This window comes from Bubalus bubalis, chromosome 6, assembly GCF_019923935.1.
Source record: "Bubalus bubalis isolate 160015118507 breed Murrah chromosome 6, NDDB_SH_1, whole genome shotgun sequence".
Taxonomy (NCBI): Eukaryota; Metazoa; Chordata; class Mammalia; order Artiodactyla; family Bovidae; genus Bubalus; species Bubalus bubalis.
The window spans coordinates 59,716,471-59,737,721 of NC_059162.1; the positions used below are offsets into that span (position 1 = coordinate 59,716,471).

Consider the following 21,251-nt stretch of genomic DNA (forward strand, 5'->3'; position numbering starts at 1 on the left):
GCAACATATACATAGGTTTTGTTTTCTCTTTTAATCCATTCAGCTTTTAGTCCATTTACACTTAACGTAATTATTGATAGGTATGTACTTATTGCCATTTGGGTAACTGTTTTCAGGTTTTATTTTGTTCCTTTCTTCTTTTGCTAACTTCCCTTGTGATTTGATATCTATCTTTAATGTTATGTTTGGATTCTTTCCTCTTTTTTGTGTGTCTGTATTACAGATTTTTGGTTTGTGGACACAAGTAGGTTTATACATAGAAATATATATATATATATAGTTACTTAAATCAATCATCTCTTAAATTTTAATGCATTCTAACAATCCCACATTTTTACTTCCCCCTGCTAAACATTTACGGAGAAGGCAATGGCACCCCACTCCAGTACTCTTGCCTGGAAAATCCCATGGATGGAGGAGCCTGGTGGGCCGCCGTCTATGCGGTCGCACAGAGTCGGACACGACTGAAGCGACTTAGCAGCAGCAGCTAAACATTTAATGTTTTTAGATGCCACAAAAGACCTATTAAAACTAATAAATTATTTCAGTAAGGTTTCACAATATAAAATATATACGAATATTTTGTTTTAATACACTAAAAACAAACTATCACAAAGAGAAATCAAAACAGTCCCACTTACAATTGCATCAAAAAAAAAAAAAAAGTAAAACACCCAGATAAATCTAACCAAGGAGATAAAAACCTGTACTTGGAAAATGAAAACACATTGATGAAATAAATTACAAATGACACAAACAAATGGGAAGACACACTGTGCTCATGGATTGGAAGACTTAATATTATTAAAATGGCCATACTACCCACAGTAATTTACAGATTCAATGCAATCTCTTATCAAAATACCAGTGGTGTTTTTCACAGAACTAGAATAAATAATTCTAAAATTTATTTGTAAACACAGCCCTGAATAGCCAAAACAATCTTGCAAAAGAAGAACAAAGCTGCAGGTATGCTTCCTGATTTCAAAGTATACTACAAAGCTATAGTAAACAAAGCAGTATGGTACTGGTATAAGGAAAGACAAACAGACCAACAAAACAGAATAGAAAGCTCAGAAATAAACCCATACTTATATGGTCAATTAATCTACCAATGAACAAGGCAAGAATCTACAATGGGGAAAAAGACAGTCTCTTCAATAAATACTGTTGGGAAAATTGAACAGCTATAAGCAAAAGAATCAAAGTGGATTATTTTCTCACACCATATACAAAATAAACTCAAAATAGATTAAAGACTATTGTAAGACCTGAAACTATAAAACACCTAGAAGAAAACACAGAAAGTATGCTCTTGATACTTGTCTCAGAAATATTTTTTTGGATATGTCTCCTCAAGCAAGGGAAGCAGAAACAAAAATAAACATATGGGACTACATCAAACTGAAAAGCTGGTGCAGAGTAAAGGAAGCTATGAACAAAACAAGAAGACAGCCAACTAGATGAGGAAAATATCTGCAAACAATTATCTGATAAATGGTTAATATCCAAAATATACAAAAAACTCATACAACTGAATATCAAAAAACAATCAGATTGAAAAATGGGCAGAGGACTCAAAAACACATTTTTCCAAAGATGACATACAGAAAGTCAACAGGTACATGAAAAAATGTTCAATATCAGTAATTATCAGTTCAGTACAGTTCAGTTGCTCAGTTGTGTCCAACCCTTTGTGACCCCATGAATCACAGCACGCCAGGCCTCCCTGTCCATCACCAACCCCTGGAGTTCTCTCAAACTCATGTGCATTGAGTGGGTGATGCCATCCAGCCATCTCATCCTCTGTCGCTCCCTTCTCCTCCTGCCCCCAATCCCTCCCAGCATCAGGGTCTTTTCCAATGAGGGCCAAAGTATTGGAGTTTCAGCTTCAGCATCAGTCCTTCCAGTGAACACGTAGGACTGATCTCCTTTAGGATGGACTGGTTGGATCTCCTTGCAGTCCAAGGGACTCTCAAGAGTCTTCTCCAACACCAGTTCAAAAGCATCAATTCTTTGGCGCTCAGCTTTCTTCACAGTCCAACTCTCACATCCATACATGACCACTGGAAAAGCCATAGCTTTGACTAGACGGACCTTTGTGGGCAAAGTAATATCTCTGCTTTTGAATATGTTATCTAGGTTGGTCATAACTTTCCTTCCAAGGAGTAAGCGTCTTCCGACTTCATGGCTGCAATCACCATCTGCAGTGATTTTGGAGCCCCAAAAGGGAAATGCAAATCACAATCACAATGAGCTAACACCATATACCTATTAGAATGGCTATTATCAAAAAGACACAAATAACAACTGTTGGCAAGGACATGGAGAAAATGGAACCCTCCTGTACTGTTGATGGGAAGATAAATTGGTAAAGTCACTATGGAAACCAGTAATGGGGTTCTGCAAAAAATTAGAACTATTACATAATCCAGCAATTCCACTTCAGAGTATTTTTCTAAAGAACACAAAAACACTAATTCAAAAAGATATATGCACCTCTATGCTAACTGCAGTGTTATTTATAATAGCCAAAATATGGAAGTAACCTAAGTGTCCATTAATAGATGGATTGTTAAAGAAGATGGAATAAAATGGGATTGACTCAGCCATAAAAAAGAAGGAAATCTTGCCATTAGTGACAACATAGGTGGACTTAAGAGGGTATGAGGGTATTATGCTAAGTAAAATAAGTCAGACAAAGAAAAATACCGTTATGATGTCTCTTATATGTTGAATCTAAAAAACATATGAACAAACAAAACAAAATAGAAACAAACTCATAGATACAGAGAACTCAGAGTGGAAGGGGTTTGGTGGATGAGTGATACAGGTAAGGGAGATTAAGAGATACAAACTTTACTGCTGCTAAGTCGCTTAAGTCGTGTCCGACTCTGTACAACCCCATAGACGGCAGCCCACCAGGCCCCACCGTCCCTGGGATTCTCCAGGCAAGAACACTGGAGTGGGTTGCCATTTCCTCCTCCAATGCATAAAAGTGAAAAGTGAAAGTGAAGTCACCCAGTCGTGTCCGACTCTTAGTGACCCCATGGACTGCAGCCTACCAGGCTCCTCCATCCATGGGATTTTCCAGGCAAGAGTACTGGAGTGGGTTGCCATTGCCTTCTCTGATCCAAACCTTAAGAGCTTACAAAAGAAAGAGTTACAAAATAAATGAGTCACAGGTATAAAGTACACCATAGGGAAAATATGCTCATTGTGCTGTACTTGGTTGGTCAATTAAGTCCAGATCTTTGCGACCCCATGGACTGTAGCCCACCAGGCTCCTCTGTCCATGGGATTTTCCAGGCAATAATATTGGAGCGGGTTATCATTTCCTCCTCTAGGGGATCTTTCTGAGCCAGGGATTGAACCTGCGTCTCCTGCATTGGCAGGTGGATTCTTTACCACTGAGCCACCTGTAATCAATAATATTATGATAACTTTGTGCAGTGACAGATGGTAATTAGATTTATTGTAGTGATCATTTTGTAATGTATACAAATATCAAATCATTATGTTGTACACCTGTAACTAATATAGTATTTTAGGTCTATTATGCTTCAAACAAACAGATTTGAAACATTTTGTTGTTGTGCTAGCAAAACAAGTATACTAGTCACTTATCCTATCTCAGATCCAATTATCTCATCTAGATAATTAGGTTAAGAACTAGTTGAGATGGCTCTCTAAGAGCTCCATGCTCAGATTGTACAAATCAGGAGCAGAAAGTTCAAGGATGAGTTGAAGTTTGGACAAGAATACACAGGGAAAGCATACAGAACATGAAGTAGAAAGAGTGGATAGTCCAGACATTGAGATTAGCAATCTTTACAGATAAGACAGAAGAAAAAAAAATAGAACAAAATATGAAAAAGCACATGAAAAAGAAGAGCCCAGAGAGAAAACAGTATAATCAGGAGCATAGGGTTCCAGAAGTCCAGGGACAAGACGGTTTTAAGAGAGCAGTCTGTACAGTTACAGGTTCTAAAAAAGTCACATAAGATGAGCAAAAACAGTCCACTGGACTTGGTGATTAAGTCACTGGACTGGTGACCCATGGTAATGTTATTTCAGTAGAGTAGCAAGAAGTAGGAGATAAACAAGGAGGCAGCTAAATTGTTGTGGGTTAAAGATTAAAAGGAAGTGGGTTAGTGGGCAGGGTGATTAAACTATTTTTTCAAGAAGCATAGCTAGAAAAGATATGTGAAAGAGGGCAGAAGACAAAGATGCACAAATGTGTGTATGAGTGTATTTAATTTTAGAGACTTAAGTCATTACTCCTTTTCATGTTAGAAGTTAGTTTTGTTTTTGTTTTAAAGTAGAGGTTGGACTGAAACCTCAAACCAGTCTAATGTTGTGTTGTCCAACATGGTAGCCACTAACCACATGAGGTTATTTAACGCTTGAAAGGTGCCAAGTTGAAGGGCAATGTACTGTTAGTGTAAAATAAACATCAGATTTTGGAACTTGATATGAAAAAAAGAATACAAAACACCTCAGTAATTTTTATGTTAATTACATATGGCAATGATAGTATTTTAGATACCTCGGGCTAAATAAAGTTCTATTAATTAAGATTAATTTTTACTTTTTTAAAAATGGAGCTACTAAAAACCTTAAAATGACATATGTGCCTCACATTGTATTTCTGTTGAATACTACTAGTTTTATCCACCATCTATAACCCTGATTACTAGCTAAGTACTGTTTCCTCCATATTTTCCTATCTACTCCAATAAGCCAAAATGTCATTCTTGGGTACATAACGTCTGTAAGATAATAATAAATCAAGATTTGCCATTTTTCTTTGACTTTCCTTCAATCATGATTACTAGAAAAATAGAAGCTTAATATTTAAAGCATGAATAATTCAGACATTCTGATTCATTTGTGTGTGCTCAGTCATGTCCAGCTCTTTGCAATCCCATGGACTGTGGTCCACTAGGCTCCTCTGTCCATGGAATTTTCCAGGCAATAATACTGCAGAAGGTTGCTATTTCCTACTCTAGGGGATATTCCTGTACTAGGGATCGAACCAACATCTCCTGCATCTCAGGCAGATTCTTTACCACTTAGCCACCTTGGAAGACCTTCTAATTCATTAGGTAGTAGCAATATATTATGAATATTCAAATTTAATTTTTAATTATTTTTTAGCTATAACTGATATATAACATTATTAGTTTAACGTGTACAATATAAACATTTGATATTTGTTACAGTATGCAGGTTTTCAAATTTTTCCCTGCTTAACTTACATTTTAAATTAAACAACTCAATCATGTTAAACAACAAGGCTTCAACTGTCAATTAAAATAAGTCATAAAATAAATCACTAAATTTCTGTTACCTCAATCTAAGGATCTAGTAATTGGTCCCTGAATTTCTCCACAAGACAAAATGTAATAGAGATGCTTGTTCTTTACGTACAGAATTCACTATTTTGTTAGAAAATATATACAAACCTATTATGTATAAATTATTATTGAAATAATAATGTATCCCCGTGGGGAAATTAACAAGATGGCAACAGTCAGGCTCTCTCACCCCATGCTCTCTAGCCCTCTCACCCTATGATCTGTCAACAATGACTTTGCACCATTAAATAACAGCTGAGATCACTTATAGCACTACTCATGCATGTTATAAGATACTTGCTTGGTCACTGGCAATTTTGTGCGGTATGCCTGTATGAGCTTCACATGAAAGCACTGGCTTCTGCTGCTTTGGGGCTACTCTTGGGCAGCATCATGATTATGTTATGTGAGATTATGTTCTGGCTACATTATGGTTATGTTGTGGCTGCTGCTATGACTGCTGCGTCAGCCAGAGGAGAGGCTATGTTATGGCCACTGTGTGAGCCAGGAGAGAATAAATGTGTCTGCAATTCTTACAGCTCCTCGTGTCTTCTTCCAGCCTCTTAGCTAAAGCCTTGCCTACCCTGAGTTCAGTGAACAGTGTGAACAGGATCAGCGATACAATCCGCATACACTCAAACTATTACCTTTGTGTGCCATATAGTCACAATAAATAGGAATGCAAGTTAAATGTGACAATAAAATCATCTGAAGGTGTCAGTTCAGATCAGTTGCTCAGTTGTGTCCAACTCTTTGTGACCCCAAGGACTGCAGCACGCCAGGCCTCCCTGCCCATCACCAACTCCCAGAGCTTACTCAAACTCATGTCCACTGAGTCGGTGATGCCATCCAAGCATCTCATCCTCTGTTGATCCCTTCTCCTCCTGCCTTCAATCCTTCCCAGCATCAGGGTCCTTTCAAATGAGTCAGTTCTTTGCATCAGGTGGCCAAAGTATTGGAGTTTCAGCTTCAGCATCAGTCCTTGCAATGAATATTCAGGACTGATTTCCTTTAGGATCGACTGGTTGAATTTCCTTGCTGTCCAAGGGACTCTCAAGAGGGTTCTCCAACACCACAGTTCAAAAGCAACAGTTGTTCGATGCTCAGCTTTCTTTATAGCTCAACTTTCACATCCATACACGACTACTGGAAAAGCCATAGCTTTGACTAGATGGACCTTTGTTGGCAAAGTAATGTCTCTGCTTTTTAATATGCTGTCTAAGTTGGTCATAACTTTTCTTCAAAGGAGCAAGTGTCTCTTAATTTCATGACCACAGTCACCATCTGCAGTGATTTTGGAGCCCCCCAAAATAAAGCCTGTCACTGTTTCTACTGTTTCCCCATCTATTTGCCATGAAGTGATGGGACCAGATGCCATGATCTTAGTTTTCTGTATGTTGAGTTTTAAGCCAACTTTTTCACTCTCTTTCACTTTCATCAAGAGGCTCTTTAGTTCTTCACTTTCTGCCATAAGGGTGGTGTCATCTGCATATCTGAGGTTATTGATATTTCTCCCTGCAATCATGATTCCAACTTGTGCTTTATCCAGTCCAGCATTTCTCATGATGTACTGCATATAAGTTAAATAAGCAGGGTGACAATATACAACTTTGATGTCCTCCATTCCCGATTTGCAAACAGCCTGTTGTTCCATGTCCAGTTCTAACTGTTGCTTCTTGACCGGCATACAGGTTTCCCAGGAGGCAAGTAAGGTGGTCTGGTACTCCCATCTCTTTAATCATTTTTCACAGTTTGTTGTGATCCACACAGTCAAAGGCGTTGGCTTTAGTCACTAAAGCAGAAGTAGATATTTTTCTGGAACTTTCTTGCTTTTTCGATGATCCAACGGATGTTGGCAATTTGATCTCTGGTTCCTCTGCCTTTTCTAAGTCCAGTTTGAATATCTGGAAGTTCACGGTTCACGTACTGTTGAAGCCTGGTGTCAATGTAAGTCATTCTAGTGCATGTGTTTAATAATTCAGCTGATAAAACGCAAATTTACTCTTCAGGTAAATAACAATGAATACACTAATATCATTGCTTTAGATTCCATGTATAAACAATATCACGTAATATTTCTTTCTCTGTTTGACTTATTTCACTAGTATGATAATCTCTAGGTCCATCCTAGACTTAGATACTGCAAATGGCATTATTTCATTACTTTTATGGCTGAGTAAATACCCCATCATGTACATATATACCACATCTTTATTCATCTGCTGATGGACATTTACGTTGCTTCCATTTCTTGGCTACTGTAAATAGTGCTGCAAAGAACACTGGGGTGCATCTGCCTTTTCAAATTATGGTTTCCTCTGGATATATACCCAGAAGTAGGATTGCAGGATCATATGGAATCTCCATTTTTAGTTTTTTAAGGAACCTTAATACTGTTCTGACTCTGATGCTGGGAGGGATTGGGGTCAGGAGGAGAAGGGGACGACAGAGGATGAGATGGCTGGATGGCATCACTGACTTGATGGACGTGAGTCTGAGTGAACTCCGGGAGTTGGTGATGGACAGGGAGGCCTGGCGTGCTACGATTCATGGGGTCACAAAGAGTCGGACATGACTGAGCGACTGATCTGATCTGATCTGAATATGTAATTATAAATACTGAGTATCCTTTCACATGCCTATTGGCCATCTGTATGTCTTCTTTTCAGAAATATCTATTTACATTTCCACCTATTTTTGATCGGATTTTATATACATATATATTGAGCTGTATAAGCTATTTGTATATTATGGAAATTAATTTTTGGCAGTCAAACATCATTTGCAAATATTTTATACCACTCTGTAGGCTGTCTTTTTATTTTATGGTTTCCTTTGCTGTATAAAAGCTTTAAATAAGTCCCATTTGTTTATTTTTGTCTTTATTTCCAATACTCCAAGAGATGGAGCCAAAAAATATTAATGTAATTTATGTTAAAGAGTGTTCTGCCTATGTTCTGCCTAGAGGTTATCACACTAAGTGAAGTAGGCAAGGTAGATAAAGACAAATATCACATTATATCACTTACTTGTGAAATCTAAAAACATAATACAAATGAATTTATTTACAACACAGAAATAGGCTCACAGACATAGAAAGCAAATAGAAAACAAACTTATGGTTACCAACGGGGAAAGCTGGGGGATAAACTGAGAGTTTGGGATTAAAAAATATACACTAATAAATATAAAATAGATTACCAACAAGAACCTGTATAGTATAAGAACTATACTCAATATCTTGTAATAACCTGTAATGGGAAAGAATCTAAAAGAGAAAAAATATATATATAACATATAAAACGGAATCACTTTGCTGTATACCTGAAGTTAACACAACATTGTAACAGCATTGTATTTCAATTTAAAATTTAAAAACGTTTTAAGAAATTCCAAAAGAAAACCAGACGAATGAATACACTAACCTTCTGCTTATCTAAGATCTTCATGGCATAATACTGTTCAGTGGCTTTGTGTTTCACCAACATGACTCTTCCAAATGAACCTGTTCCAAGGGTTTTTTTCCTTTCAAAATCCTCCAGCCCAGCATTATTCTAAATATACAGGAAAAAATAAATTTTATAATTAGAAAGATTCATAAGAAGAATATGATAACTATAATAGACTTAATAATATATTATCAGAATAGATAATTTATAACTATCCATTTAAAAACAATATAAAAAGACTACAGAAATTCCAGTTTATTGATTCTGTTTTTCCCTTTGAATAAGAAAGGATCTTACATTTGAGGAGAGACTTATATCGTAAACAAAGAGTAATAGTAATGTGAGGAAATAAGATCCTCAGTTGAAATATAAAAGGTCACATTCCGATATGAATTCATAGTACTGGATTTATAATAAATTAGATACATATTTTGATAATTAAAAAGTGACCAGAAGTATGCAATCATGGAAGCCACACAGTGCATTTGCAAAAAAAATTGTAACGAATAGATAAGCTGAGCATCAGTCATTTCACCAGTTACCTCTGAAGAAAGCCCTGTCTTACTATCCTTTCTATGTCTTTCTATCCTTATATAACTAGATAATAACAGCATGAGAGATCCAAATAATTTTCTCTGATGTGATAATAACCCTGTATTACCTTAAAAAGTAACAATAAGGTAAAAAGAATTCCTCACTCCCACAAAGATAACCAAAAGTTGGAATCCCAGAACAATAATCAGTCTCTTTTTCTCCTTGAATAGATGCTTTGTTACAAGCAAAATGTCTTTGTTTGGCTTTAACTATAGCATAGAAGCAAAAAATTGGAGGCATCAACCTACTGAATTTGTTGCTGCCACAACAGAATGAAGATTACAGGGAACAAATTATGCGCTTAATAGCATCAAACAGTAACTGCTGACCCATTTGTTTAATAGGTTTTCATTATAAATATCTTCATGAAAATCTTGGAAAAAATAATTCCAAGGAGCAGTCTGTATAGCATTAAGCTTGAGAAATATATGATGCAATATGGTTCTTTTATAAGTAAGGAATTTGAATTGCTACTGGAATTCACTGTAGTTGAACTTAATCTTTTGCAAATCAAACCTTGCCTTTGTTCAGAGCTTCTTAGTAAATCATTAAGGAGAAAGCAAGTGACTCTAAGTTTTTATTTATAAAACTTGTATTCATTCCTATTTCTCAATTTTAAATTGCTATGAGATTCTGTATCAATACAGAAAAAAAGTCCTTATAATTGTTTGAATTAATTAACTTTATGGATTAATATTTAATTTTTGGTTTTATCAACAATGGTTTGAAATGTTTAATAAAATTCCCAAATTAATAATGAAAATAAACATTATTAATAGAAAACAGAATATCTCTTTCTGCCAGTCATTGCTTTTCATACAAATATGACATCTTCCTCACCTCCCTGGAGAAGGCAATGGCACCCCACTCCAGTACTCTTGCCTGAAAAATCCCATGGACGGAGGAGCCTGGTAGGCTGCAGTCCATGGGGTCACTAGGAGTCGGACACGACTGAGTGACTTCACTTTGACTTTTCACTTTCATGCATTGCAGGAGGAAATGGCAACCCACTCCAGTGTTCTTGCCTGGAGAATCCCAGGGACGGGGGAGCCTGGTGGGCTGCCGTTTATGGGGTCGCACAGAGTCAGACACGACTGAAGCGACTTAGCAGCAGCAGCAGCCTCACCTCCCTTAATGTTTCAAAGTAGACAATGTCTAACTTCTTTTAATCATCAGAGTGACTGTGTTTTATGGCTCATGCTCTATATCTTGGTAATGATAGCATCTTATTAAAACAAAACATTTTACCTAGAATTAAATATTTTTTAGTGAAAAAATATTTGAAAAGGATTTTTATGCTAGGAAAAAAGTTTTTAAAATTTAAACTGCTACTAAAAGTCATTAATTATTTATAAAAATAGATTCAAAAAAGTTTTTGTCAAGTATAGATGGTTCTTCTTATATACAGTTTTTAGATCTTAATTAAGATCTAAAGTACTTAAATTATATTGAACTTAACCCATCTAAACATTTATGAATCTTTGTGTACTTGGTATGTTGTCAATAGCCAAGTATTTGTGATTAAGAATTTGAAACTATACAATATGATCCCTGTCATAATTCATAAAAATAATAAATATTCTATCAAAGACATAAATCAAAATTACTATCAGAAACTATAAACAGTTTGTAGGAACTTGGAACTAGTTTCAAAATGTACCATCGGGTATTATATTGGAAATTAGTTCCTTTTCCAATTTAGGTATACATAAAATTAGTAATGAATCAAAACCTAATGTTATAACAAAATTCTTACATTCAGCTTATATTTATTGATGCTACTTGGAAATTAAGTTTTCCAAAATAGTAAGTTATTTAGGCAAGTATCATGATTTTACTTAAAGCGAGATTTTAAATCACAGAAAATTTTAAATGTTCCTTACCGGAGCAGGATTTTCCCATTTTTTTAAAAAGTCTTCTTTGGCTTTGGCTAGAAACTCTTTCACTGAAAATATATTAAAAAAAATTGACTTGTAAGAATATTCATACTACGTATATATTACACATAAGTATACTTGTTTAAAAAACATAGACTTAGGTTAACTATGGTTGTCACGAAACATATATTCACAACCATGGTATATTAGAGAGCTATTTAGTTTCTTTAAAGAAGAAGTAAACATTTTCTCAAGTTTCTAAGAATATTTAATTCTGTTCTATATGAAGGTCACTTTGATAATAATCTAATAATAAAAATATGGTTCCTGAAAACATACCTGAAAATAATGAAAAATGTTAGAAATGAATACAGGGCAAAATACTTACTGTAAAAAAATGCCACCAGATAGTAACAGAGCCTTTAAACATATAAGTGAAAACATCTATAGAATGTGAATTTATTCATTTATGGAATTTCAAAAATAATTGACTTTGATAAAGGGCTGTTTTCAGGCATAAGGATTTACATTATTAGATTTGTATCCTCTCTACTAAAGGTAGAGAGAAAGAGGGAAAACCACAGACTAACACAAGAATAGCCACAAAGACTTAAAAATAAAACAACCAAAAAACCCAAACAGCTTAAAAATCTCATTCTAAATTGGGAGCAAAACTAAATGCCTGAATGCTTAATTCATAATGTAAACTAAAGTAAAGTAATTCAAAATCAGATGGTTATATAGTGATCAATAATAGTCACATTATTTTATTCAGCTGTGGTTTGAAGTTTTAGATTTGCTAAATGATGAAACACTTAAAAGAATTCTTTTTCATAGTCTTCCCACAAAGCTATTAACAGTGACTTCTGTTTACAAAAGAACTTCAGGGTTTTAGAAACAAATAGGAAAGAAATTCCAGAGATATAAAATGGCATTAACAAAATTTATCATTGTTCCCATAGTTAAGTTTGAGATAAAAACGTAACTACAAAAGAAGTAAATCTTTTAGTCTTTCTTTTTTAGGGAAGGGAGAGTTCCCAATATTCCTCTGATATCTGAATCTATAAAGAAACAAGAAAATAGTATTTAAATAGTGTTTAAACAGTAAAGGGCAAAAAAGTGGCACATTGGCATTTATTTCAGAAGTTATAAGAATGATGAAAGGGATGATAAACAGACAAAATTAAAGTTCAAGTGAGGGGTTCACAAATAATTTAATAAGATCATCTACTGATATAGTGGTATTAAACTACTATTTAAGTAAGATATTTAAGATATACATTCCCCTGATGAAGTACCTTTGGCAAAACACCAACATCAAGAGGCCTGTTGACATTTGCTTTGAGATTTCAAAATGGTGTTAAGAGGCACCAAAAGCAGACATTAGTTTTATGTAACACTCACTAGTGTGCATGTCTGAAGATAGTATTTTACTACTTTATATAAACTGTCACTTGTATTTTGCTGTAAAATACTCTCAAAATGCCTATTTTAGGAAATGAGAAAAATAATTTTTAAAATTAGAATCTTTACATTGTATAAAAATCTCATTCACCAAAACAATGAATCAAATAATTGCACCTAATTATACACATATGATCTAATTTCTCCCAAGGGTGGATTTGGGGCGTGGGAAATTATTACATTTTCTTTGACTTTAGGAAGGTTCAAGTCATCCTACTTCTAAAACTTAATGTACTAGTTACAATGGAAGAAGAGTGGTTTTGAAAAATTTTTCTTTTCTTTTTTGCATAAAACAGATATATCTGCACATGGCATTGACTTGGAAATGACAGCTACAAAATAAGTTAAAAACATAATTTATTGCTAAATGCAACTGTGGCTTTTAAGAAACAACTTGTGATTCCCAAAATATACCCCTGATTTCTTTTGAAAAATATTTTTAGTTATCTTCTATCTATAGAACTTTTTGCATATCAAATTGCAGTATAAACTCTCCAGATGCCTGCATGAGTATAGATAATTTGGAGACATGGAAGAAAATCAGGAAAAGAAAAAAGAATCCCTAACATCCTGTTTCAGCTTCTCCTGTCACTTTTTGCTAATTGGATCTTGAGTTAAAAAAAGTAACTGGTCAAAGGAAGGACTGGCAGTATTTGCCAAAGATGGTAAGTTGAAGGAAAATTTCCTTTTTCCTGCTTGGTGAATAAACTAAAGGAGAAATTTTAAGTACTGCTTAATTTCATGCTCTAATAGGATATTCAGGAAAATCTTTGAAATACATCAGTGTTCTGAGTTTACTGTCAAGTAATACTGTAGAAAGTAAATAACAATTCTCATAAAGGCCTTATATGAAAATTATCAGAAACTATGTGAATTAAAGATGTTGAATTTTACAAATTATTTCAACATAAAAGAGATTCCCTTTTAGAGTAAGGATAAGCCTTAATTATAATGTCATTAGATAGTTCCACAAAGACAATCTTGTTCCTGAAACACTTTTTGTCACATAAGTATATATATATACACATACACAAATCTCTAGTTTATGTGTGGACTATTTAGATACAAAGATGACATAGTTAACTCTTTGTAAAAGTATTAGTTAACCAAAATATATATTTTATAAATATAAACAAATAATATTTCACAACATGCTAGATTAGGAATAATTCTAAAACAATAGGTAATCTAGAGCCACATATATTTGCTTTGCATTTTATTATTTTTACACAGTGGTAAACTTAACTTTCTAAATATTTATCTCCAGTTATTTTTAAAGCTTATAACCACTGATGGTGTGTGTGTGCTAAGTCACTTCAGTCGTTCAGAGTGTTTGCAACCCTATGGACTGCAGCCTGCCAGGTTCCTCTGTCCATGAGACTTTACAGGCAAGAATAATGGAAGGTGAAAGTCACTCAGTCGTGTCCGACTCTTTGCTACCCCATGGACTATACAGTCCATGGAATTCTCCAGGCCAGAATACTGGAGTGGGTAGCTTTTCCCTTCTCCAGGGGATCTTCCCAACCTAGGGATTGAACCCTGGACTCCTGCATTGCAGGCAGATTCTTCACCAGCTGAGCCACAAGGGAAGACCAAGAATACTGGAGTGGGCAGTGTATCCTTCTCCAGGGGACACTGGCATGGGTTGCCATTTCCTACCCCAAAAGATTTTCTCAACCACTAGGATCAAATCTATATTTCTTGTGTCTCCTGGTATTGGTAGGCAGATTCTTTACCATTAGCTCCACCCAGGAAGTTCTCACATGTGTTGAGCTCCAAAGCCTGTGGCTGTAGCAGGATATCACAATGATTTAATTAAGTTTAAATGTAGATATGGCTTATGGGCTTCCCAGGTGGCACAGTAGTAAAGAATCTGCCTGCCAATACAGGAGACACAAGAGACATGGGTTCAATCCCTGGGTTGGAAAGATACCTTGGAGGTGGGCATGGCACCCCACTCCAGTATTCTTACCTGGAGAACACCATGGACAGAGAAGCCTGGAGGGCTAAGGTCCATAGGGTCACAAAGAGTCAGACACAACCGAAGTGACTTAACACGACATACATATGTGCTGTAAAATTGGTTCTAATACTTCTTAGTAATCATAAATACCTATTTAAAAACACAGTGATTTCTAACCCTCCTTAGGAAAAATCATCTCAACAAAGGATTTTTCTGCAAATATATTTTGTTCTGTGTGCTGTGCTTAGTCGTGTCCAACTCTTTGCAACCCCATGGACAGTAGCCAGCAAGGCTCCTCTGTCCATGGGGATTCTCTAGGCAAGAATACTGGAGTGGGTTGCCAGGCCCTCCTCCAGGGGATCTTCCCAATGGAAAGATTGAATCCAATCCTCTCGCATTGCAGGCGGATCCTTTATGGTCTGAGCCACCAGAGAAGCCCAAGAATACTGGAGTAGGTAGCCTATCCCTTCTCCAGGGGAACTTCCCGACCCAGGAATTGAACTGGGGCCTCCTGCATTGCAGGTGGATTTTTTTACCACCTGACCTACCTGGGAATGGTCAATAATGGAGCAAGCTAGGTGCTAAAAAAAATGAAGACACCAAAAATTAACTCAATTTCTTCCCAGAAGTATATACTTCAATTATATTTATTTTCCAAATAAAGTTTGCTTTTTCTCTCTTCTCAGTTTAAGAAGTGAGCGTACCAAATGAATATATATGTTCACCTAGGGTTGATTTGTAGAAATATTTACCCCTATTCATGAGATGAAGGAAGTGATAATTTTTATGAACATCCACAAGTACATTAAAAGAAACTTAATTCTTACCACCCTCAAAGTATTTTTGAATATATTTACACATAGGCTATTGTTAAAAATTTGAGTTCATTTTAAACATTAGGAAAATTTATTAAAAATTTAAGTGTGGAATATTCCATGTTATGAAAATCAAGTATGAAATATTTTATGTTATTCAGATAATTCTGCAATGTTTCACTAATTATAGGTAGTAGATTTATTTATTAGGCAGTTTTTGGTTCTGTGTTGCTGCTAGATTCGAGATTGCTACCCATTATAAAAAGAGCATGTTGTTAGTTACAGTATGCCGTTATGCAACATTTAAAGGAGGTTATCATTCACGTTTTATAAGAAATGTTTAGAAATCTTTTATGGTACAAATTACAACTACTCCAGATAGTGAATTCTCCAGTTTTCTTTGTAACGAGATAAATGTCACCTCCCTCTTTTACAGTAAAAAGACAATTTTATTTAACTTCTTTTAATGGGTGTCAGAAAATAGAAGAGAAACAGAAAATAAGACAAAATAGAATATAAACTTCCTAGGGTAAATACCCAATTAAAATATTAGCTGTCTTTTTTTTTTTTTTCAAAATTTACAATAGCATAATTATCTTCCAAAAACCTTTCATTAACCTGGGTTATTTAAGTGGTGTGTGCTTATCAGTTTTGTGCTACCCTCTATATAAAGTGTACCATGTACACTATTTCACAGTACTATATGTTGTTTCTAAAATATCATATAAGAAACTATAATATAAATCATTTCTGTAGATAAAACTCAACACAAAACTAAATAAGCCATTTCTTTCAACTAAAATATTTTATTAACTCAATATTTTATAAAAATATAACTATATTAATAGCATAACAACTTGCAAACAACCAAATAAAAAGTCTTGAAAGGTAACATTTGTTTTATTAAAAGTAGTTGCCTACCAGATACTTCTGAAGACGAGCAAGCTTGTATCCGAAAAATAAACAATGATTAAATGACACAGGACAGCATATTAGCATGAAATCACCTATACACATTTTCATAGAAAATTTTGTACAGAATAAAGTATTAATGTAGAAACAATTATTTGACTGAATATATTCAAATAGAATATTTTAGGATTAAATGGTAAGGAAATAAAATCAATAATAGCTGTTTAGTGCCAACATCAATACTAATTTTCTAATTTTCCTTAAGATCACAACTAAAAGTTTAACTCCTCATAGCAATTGCACTAATAATACTAAATTTAAATATACGTCCTATAACCACTGCAGTGCTATCTCTGGACTTTTGTTCTTTATTCAAAACTTCACTGTAGGCAAAGACACTGAACTGTAATACTTCGTTAAGTCCCTTCTGAGAGACAAATAATGTCTTCCAGACAAACAGTGTCTTCATTGGTGCTGTTTTAACCATCTTCTTAACATTTGTAGAGCATTGTTCAATGGTACCAGAAACTGAGTCACAATTGGGGAAACACAATAAAGCATAAACATATCGCTACTATTAAGCAGATGAGAAGCTAAAGGGGAGATAGATGAACCACTGTAATGGAATGTGACAAGGATTACAACTAAGAAATCTATAGGTGCTAGTCTAGTGCAAAAGAGGAAATTCTTGGGTAGTAAGTTAAGTCATAAAAGATGATGTGGCATTTGTGCTGAATCCTGAAGGATAAACAGTTCCTCTGGCAGATAAAGTTGAGGAGGAGGACAGGCTGGGATGATCTTGAATAAAAGGCATGGAGGAAAGAGCATGGTTTATTCAGGAAATGGCAACAGACTTGAGGAGAGGGTAAAGGTGTACAGCAGCAGTGGCAAATGAATGCATAGCAAGAAAGTGCCCAGTCAGGCAGGTAGCTGTTTACCACAGCAACACTTTACAATGTGTGGGAAGGAACAGGAATAAACTGTTATTCCCAATTGCTATACTCTACTTCTGGGAAACAGGAGGCAAGATAACTTGCTGAAGAATGAGGGGAACCAGATAGAGTAAGCAGGAATACCAGTGGAGATTGCAGGTCTGAATATTTTAAATCTTGATGGCATACATTTAGGGAATAGGGGAAGGAGCTGTCCCTCTAAAATTTTCTATTAGGGAAAGACTAAGTATTTGGTACTATAAGCAATTGTTTCTTACTAGTATCTTTTCTTATAATAAGTTAAAAATTTTTTTACTGAGCAAATTATAATTCATGAACCTCCCTCCCTAATCTCTTTGTAATTAAATTATTTTCATTTTCATTCTTTACCTAAATAAAAGCATATTCTATTTGACTTATTCAGTGTATGTCAGAAAGCACAAAATAGGATGGGAATGAAGGTAAATTACCTATGAAAATACCAAGTTCTATCAACAAATAACAGTACAATCCCTTTCAAAACCTCGAGGAAGTATAAATCAAGTAAATTGTAATAGTTTGTCTTTTGCCATCACTACTTCAAACACCCACCTCTTTAGAGCTCTGTATCTGTTATTTTTAAGTATACCCCACACACACATACATGCTGTACAAAAAATTTCAGTAAGCTAATACATAAAATATTCTAGTCACAAAATACCTCATAAAAATCTAACTTAGAGCAATAAACCAACAGAATTATTCTGTAAAAATTGGATTCCTACCAGATGCTTCTGATGATTTGCGTGCTTGATCAAAAAGAATAAATTGAACAGATTAAATAACATAAAATAACATATACACAAGAAGTTATCAATCCATGTATGTTCATTAGATATTCACAAATAGGAACAGAATGAAAACCACATATTCAAAAATGTTTTATACAATGATTACAATGAATTCTTTGGATACATATTTTTTAAAACCAGTTAAAACTCTACTCTGCAAATATGTTAACGAAATACCATATTTCTATCCTTTTAACCTGAAAAGCAACTGTGTTCACTTTGTTGAAGAGACACGTTGCTTCAACATATTCAAACATGTTTATTCAAAGCAAATTCATTGTAACCTTAAAATGAGCATGGATATAAAAAACAACTCTAACTACTACAACTGTATTTGTGCAGTTCAGTGGATGAGACCATGCCTACTTTCGTTTTCTAAGATATTAATTAGTCTTGCACAAAGTCACACATGTATGAGTGGCTGGAAATTTAATAGGCAATAAAGGCTATACTTTGTGTTGCAATACTAATTTTTACTGTTCTGTCCTCTCCTTATGATTTTTATTAGTTAATTCTTTATCAAGTCTTGGTTACAAGTGAACATCATAATTGACTCACTCTTTCACTACACGGCTAAAAAAATTTAAAACTTTCGGTGAGACGTATGTAAATGATCAAACTATAGAAACACACACTAACTTACTTTATTAGTATCTATTTATCAATCATGGGCAGATGGATACACTAGGAATCCACACAGTGTACTAATTCACTACTAATCACACACATATGCCTTCTCTCCCAACTTTCTATCTAGGAATGCTGTGGATTTTCTAACCATCCAAACCATGTTTGACTGAAGATGTTCCCAATAGGATTTTATAATAATAAATATCACTAAATTTACAGTCATAAAACAAATGACCCAGAAAATTTTTGAAATGCTCTTTGAAATGCACTATACTTGCTTAACTGTTCACTGAGGCTTTTTCTCAGAGGATATTATACCTACCACAATATATGCTAAAGATTTTACATTTGGTTCTGAATTCAAATATTTTGTCTTGTTGCTGGACAATATAGAGCTAGGAGTGGATCCCTTGCTGAAACGGTATGTACGTTTTCAACTAAACTAGATAATAATAAATGGCTCAATAAATGGTTGTGTCAGTTTATATTACCACCATATTCTTGATGATCCATACCTCAACAAAATGCATTACTGTTTTTTCTAATTTTTGATAATCTAGTGGGTATGAAATTGTAACAGCTTGTTAAAGATTATAAATATCTCAATAGAATTTTATAATTTTTCTCTTAAAGGTCTTATTATTCTTTTATTAGATTTATTCCTAGGGTCTTTAGAGCTCTGGTGGCTATTGTAAAAAGGAGATTTTTTTCTTAATTACCATTTGTTTGTTGCTGATGTATAACACACAAATGATGTTTATATACTGGTCTTATTACATGGCAGACTCTCTTATCAATTCTAAAATAACACTGGTAGAGTTTCTTGAATTTTCTATGTAGATAATCACATATCTATGAATAATGATATTTTGGTTTCCTCCAACATTTTCTTGTCTTACTGTTCAAGTTATGAGTCACAGTGTAATACTGTGCAGACAATGAGAATCCTGTTCCTGTTACTAACTTCAGAGAACATGTTTCTAATTGATTTCTTTCCCATACTTTACTTGTAAAGTTATACTAGAATACACAGATTTAAGAAACTAAGAATATATCCTCTTTAATTCTTTGAAATTTTGCACAAGATCAAAATTTTTGTTCTTTTTGAACTTGACTATAAAACTGTCCAGTCCTAATTTTGTTAAGTTTTTATTTTAACTATGATTAAATTTTAAATAGTTTGTAATCAAAGTTTTAAAAAGTGTTCTCCATGAACTAACCTTTGGCTCTGATGAATCTTTATTTTCTATTCCACTGATTTTTGCTCACGTCCCTATTAGTTTTCTTCTTTTGATTAACCATGCTGTGTTTTCCCTAACTTTACTTGCACACTTATATCATAAACATCTTTCCCTTTTCCTAATATACACATTTAAAAATTTGTCTCTAAATCCACTTTAGCTGTACTCTACAAGTTCTGATACATACTGAATTTTAAGTTTATTAGTTATTTCTTGACCTGTGTGTTACTGGAATTTTTTAAATCCCCAAATACAATATTTGTGTTTACTTATTTAATTAGTCTTTTATTATTGATTAAACTTAACTGCTTTGCAGTCTGAGACCACAGTGAAAGAAAAAGTGAAAGTGTTAGTCACTTAGGATTGTCCAACCCACTGAGAACCCTATGAACTGTAGTCCTCCAGTCTCCTCTGCCTATGGAATTCTCCAGGCAATAATAATAATAATAATAATAATAAATGGCTGCAGTGGGTTGGTATTCCCTTCTCCAGGGGATCTTCCTGACCCAGGGATTTCACCGAGGTCTCCTGCATTGCAGGTATATTCTTTCCCATCTGAAGCAACAGGGAAGCCCAGAGACCAAAGCCTATATCTCAATTCTTTAAAGTATTTCAAATATACGTAGTCAAATTTTGTAAGTGTTCTAAATATTTCTGTGTACTCTCCAATTACTGGGTAACAATTCTTTATATATATCTATAAATATTACACAGTTATAATTTTTCCTTCTAAATGGGTCAATTTTATGTATTTTGAAGCTCTGTGGGAGGCATATATACTTTTTTCCTCATATTTCTTTTTTATGTGATTATTAATTTTGAACAGTAGTCTGAACATGAAAATTCTATTCTCTGACATTCTTGGTAGGATCTAATGCTGTAGTACCTGCTGACTATCTTTTGCTGTAGATTGTGTGTGTGTGTGTGTGTGTGTGTGTTGTGTATCTACTTTGATTTTGGATTGTGAGTTCAAAGTTTAGTTGGCCTTTATCTGTGAGAAAATCACAGGGTTTGATTTGAGGATATGCTTCATATTAGCTTCTGCCTGGCATCTGATAGATGTTACCAGCCTGACACTGTTACTATAAGGTATTTTATTTAAAATTATTAAACCACACAATTAATACAGATTAAAACATGAAATCTACTGGAGGAGAAGCAGTTGATTATAAACTCTCAGGAGA

The 21,251-nt window shown here is 34.4% G+C and overlaps 1 protein-coding gene across 8 annotated transcripts in view; it reads right to left on the reverse strand.

Moving 5' to 3' along the window:
• Positions 1-21,251, reverse strand: part of PRKACB (protein kinase cAMP-activated catalytic subunit beta) — a 148,700-nt gene that overhangs the window by 48,983 nt on the left and 78,466 nt on the right. For 6 of the 8 annotated variants that reach the window (XM_044944780.2, XM_025288385.3, XM_044944785.2 and 3 more), the window contains 2 exons: positions 11,287-11,348; positions 8,786-8,914 (listed from right to left, as the gene is read on the reverse strand). In XM_044944780.2, the coding sequence (XP_044800715.1) occupies positions 8,786-8,914; positions 11,287-11,348 (191 nt within the window). Of the gene's footprint in view, positions 1-8,785; positions 8,915-11,286; positions 11,349-16,443; positions 16,468-18,130; positions 18,155-21,251 lie in introns of all 8 variants that reach the window. The other 2 variants (XM_044944781.2, XM_044944782.2) reach the window with 2 other exon arrangements.